We start from the raw sequence: 3026 nt of genomic DNA, 5'->3' as shown, positions 1-3026 counted from the left end.
TTAAGTCTTCTTCACTTTCAGTAAGCAAGGTTGTATCATCTACATATCGCACACCATAGATATGCTAAAAACATTGAATCATTGTGATTATTTTTCAATAGATTCAAGAAGCAATGTTGCAGAAACAGCAGTCAGGAGGGTTTCATAGGTCCAACACGCTAAGAAGGAGTCCTGGTGTGCCGCTGTGGGCTAATGGGTCAGACTACAAAGTCATTTGAATTGCAAGGTGGATGGTTCAAGCTCACCAGCTGCTCCTTGAAAACCCTATACAGGGTCGCTATGGGTCGGAATCGACTCAAGGGCACTTAACAAAAACAACAACAGGCTAAGGAAAAGAAAGAACATGAAGATTAATATCCTTTATCTATGTGTTTTGCCAAAAGTAGGAGCTGCCTGGGCTGAGATTCTTAGGCCCTTTTCATGAACACCTGTGAAACTACCTTTCCTGAGTGCAAAATACCTCTTTCTGCTCTCACATTGACGGGCATATCAAAATTGTGTCTGAATTGTGTCAGGTACTCAAGGTGGCATTTGACTCTAAAACTGGAAGATGGAGTTAGAGTGCTGTTTTAGGCCTTTAGTATTCAGGCCCTGAAGAATCACTTAAATTTAGTATATGACTTCATCATTTTACTTTAATCTTCATGTCCCAAGATAATGTCTGGCCAACCTCCACCTTCACATCTGTGTTTTAAGTAAGAAAGTAGGAAAGAGAAGAAGGTGCGCTGGTAGCGCTCTGGTAGCATAGAGCTTACGAATCAGCCTGCTAACCTCAGGGCCAGTAATTCGAAACTACCAGCTGTTCTATGGGAGAAAGATGAGGCTTTCTGCTCCCATAAAGATTTCCAGCCTCGGAAACCCTCTACAGGGTTGCTATGAGTTGGAACTAACTCCATGGCACATAACAACAACAACAGGAAAGAAAAGAAGTGGTACCAGTAGGTTTGCACTTATATTCATGTTATATGGCTCACATCACTGCAAAAGATGCTAGGGAATAAGCATGGTTGGCAAGTACATGATGTTGTTAAGTGCCAACGAGTCGGTTCTGACTCATAGCATGACCCTATATAGGGTTTCTGAGGCGTATACTAGTGGGTCTGAACTACCAACCTTGTGGTTCAAACTGACCTTATGGTCCAGTGCTTATCCTATAGCACCACACCAGGACTCCTAGTACATGATGTTGTCATTGTTAAGTGCCATCAAGTTGGTTCCGACCAAGGTGAAATTGAACCACCAACCTTGCAGTTCAAACCAACTTTGCAGCCTAGCACATTAACCCACAGGGTCACACCAATAGCAAATGAAGATGGGGTCAATTAATCTAAAGTCTCTACCATACCATACATAGTTTACTTTTACAAAACTGCGCTTCCAGTTTCTCTTTGCTTAAACTTTAGGGCAGCCTTAGTTCTTTTAGATTCATTGCAATTAAATATGATGGTGAATGAATTTGTCAGTATGTCTCAAATTTTTCCTAGGAAAAGCATTATCAGGATTCTGAATTTGTTATTGAAAACTTGATAGTCGCTTCATTAGATCTGTTTGGAGCTGGGACAGAGACAACAAGCACCACCCTGAGATACGGCCTTCTACTTCTGATGAAGCACCCCGAGATCACAGGTATGACCACAGATGGTGGGCAGGGTGAAACGCGAAAGCAAGTTAACAATGTTGATGTAGCCAGTCTCTAATTTGATTTTCTTAGAGAAATTTCATTATTTAAATTTCTGTTCCACCAACTGTAATCTATGCAAATTCGATGAGGGGATAAAGTTGACACAACTTTGCACAATAGAAAAGAGAGAAATAGTGTGGGTTGTAGGTGCAATGTAGAGAGCCACAGGAGAGGATCTATTCCGGCCATTGTGTTTATTTTTTTCTTGGGGATGTATACCAAGTAGAGGTGTTGCTGGGTCATATGGTATTGGTATATGGACTCCTGTTGTGGCGCTGTAAGATCAACGCTGGACTGTGAACCACAATTCAAGTCCATCAACAGCTCTTTAAAAACCCTATACAGAGTTGCTATGAGTCAGAACTGACTTGACGGCACTTAACAACAACATAGTATTGATATTTTTTATATTTCCACTTTTTGATGAAGCATCATACTGTTTTCTACAATGGTCACATCATTTTACAGTCCCACCAGCAATGCAGGATGGTCCCAGTCTTTCCACAACTTTGCCAGCCTTTGTTGTTTACTGATTTTTTTTTTTACTTTGCTATTAATGCTGGGATGAGATGATATCTCATTGTTTTCTTTTGATTTTGCATCTTTCTAATGGATAATGAAGGAGCTCTGGCAGCATAGCGGTTATGAGTTGGGCTGCTAACCTCAAGGTCAGATTTTTCCCAAAGTATTTCATCTTTTGAGTGGCTATTATAAATGGTATTGTTTTTCTAATTTCCTAGTCTGAGCTGTCTTTATTAGTACAGAGGAGTCCAACTGATTTTTGTATGTTGATCTTATACCCTGCCATTTTACTGAGTCTTTCAACGAGTTCCAATAATTTTCTTGCTGAGTCTTTCGTAGTTCCTGTGCATAGGGTCATATCTTCTGCAAATAGAGAATTGTATTTCTTCTTTGCCAGTTTGCATGCCTTCAGTTTCCCTATATTACCTCACAGCTCTGGCTAAGACTTCCAACAGAATATTGAGTAGGAGTGGTAATAAAGGGCATCTTTGACTGGTTCCTGTGCTAAGGGAATGCTTTCAGTTTCTCTCCATTGAGAATAATTCTGTCTGTTGGATTTGTGTATATGCTCTTAATTATGTTCACGATTTTCCCATCGATTTCTACTTTGTTGAGTGTTTTTATCATGAAAGGATGTTGGATTATATCAAATGCCTCTTCTGCATTAATCCATATGATCATGTGGTTTTTTTCTTTTTTGTTTTTAAATATGGATTGTTTTTCTAATATTGGACCATTCTTGCATTCCTGTATGGAATCTTGCTTATGATGTATTCTTATATATATGTGTGTGTGTGTGTGTGTCTATATATATATATATATA

At 39.4% G+C, this 3026-nt stretch overlaps 1 protein-coding gene across 1 annotated transcript in view; it reads left to right on the top strand.

Moving 5' to 3' along the window:
- LOC102816143 (cytochrome P450 2C1-like) overlaps positions 1–1697 on the top strand; it is a 29145-nt gene extending 27448 nt beyond the window's left edge. The window contains exon 6 of the mRNA XM_006831451.1: positions 1485–1697. Coding sequence (XP_006831514.1) covers positions 1485–1697 — 213 coding nt within the window. The remainder of the gene's footprint in view (positions 1–1484) is intronic.
- The last annotated feature ends 1329 nt before the right edge of the window (positions 1698–3026 follow it).

The sequence above is a fragment of the Chrysochloris asiatica genome, unplaced genomic scaffold (genome assembly GCF_000296735.1).
Source record: "Chrysochloris asiatica unplaced genomic scaffold, ChrAsi1.0 scaffold00003, whole genome shotgun sequence".
Taxonomy (NCBI): domain Eukaryota; kingdom Metazoa; phylum Chordata; class Mammalia; order Afrosoricida; family Chrysochloridae; genus Chrysochloris; species Chrysochloris asiatica.
The sequence above is the reverse complement of the archived record's forward strand: the minus strand, read 5'-3'. Positions and strand labels throughout refer to the sequence as shown.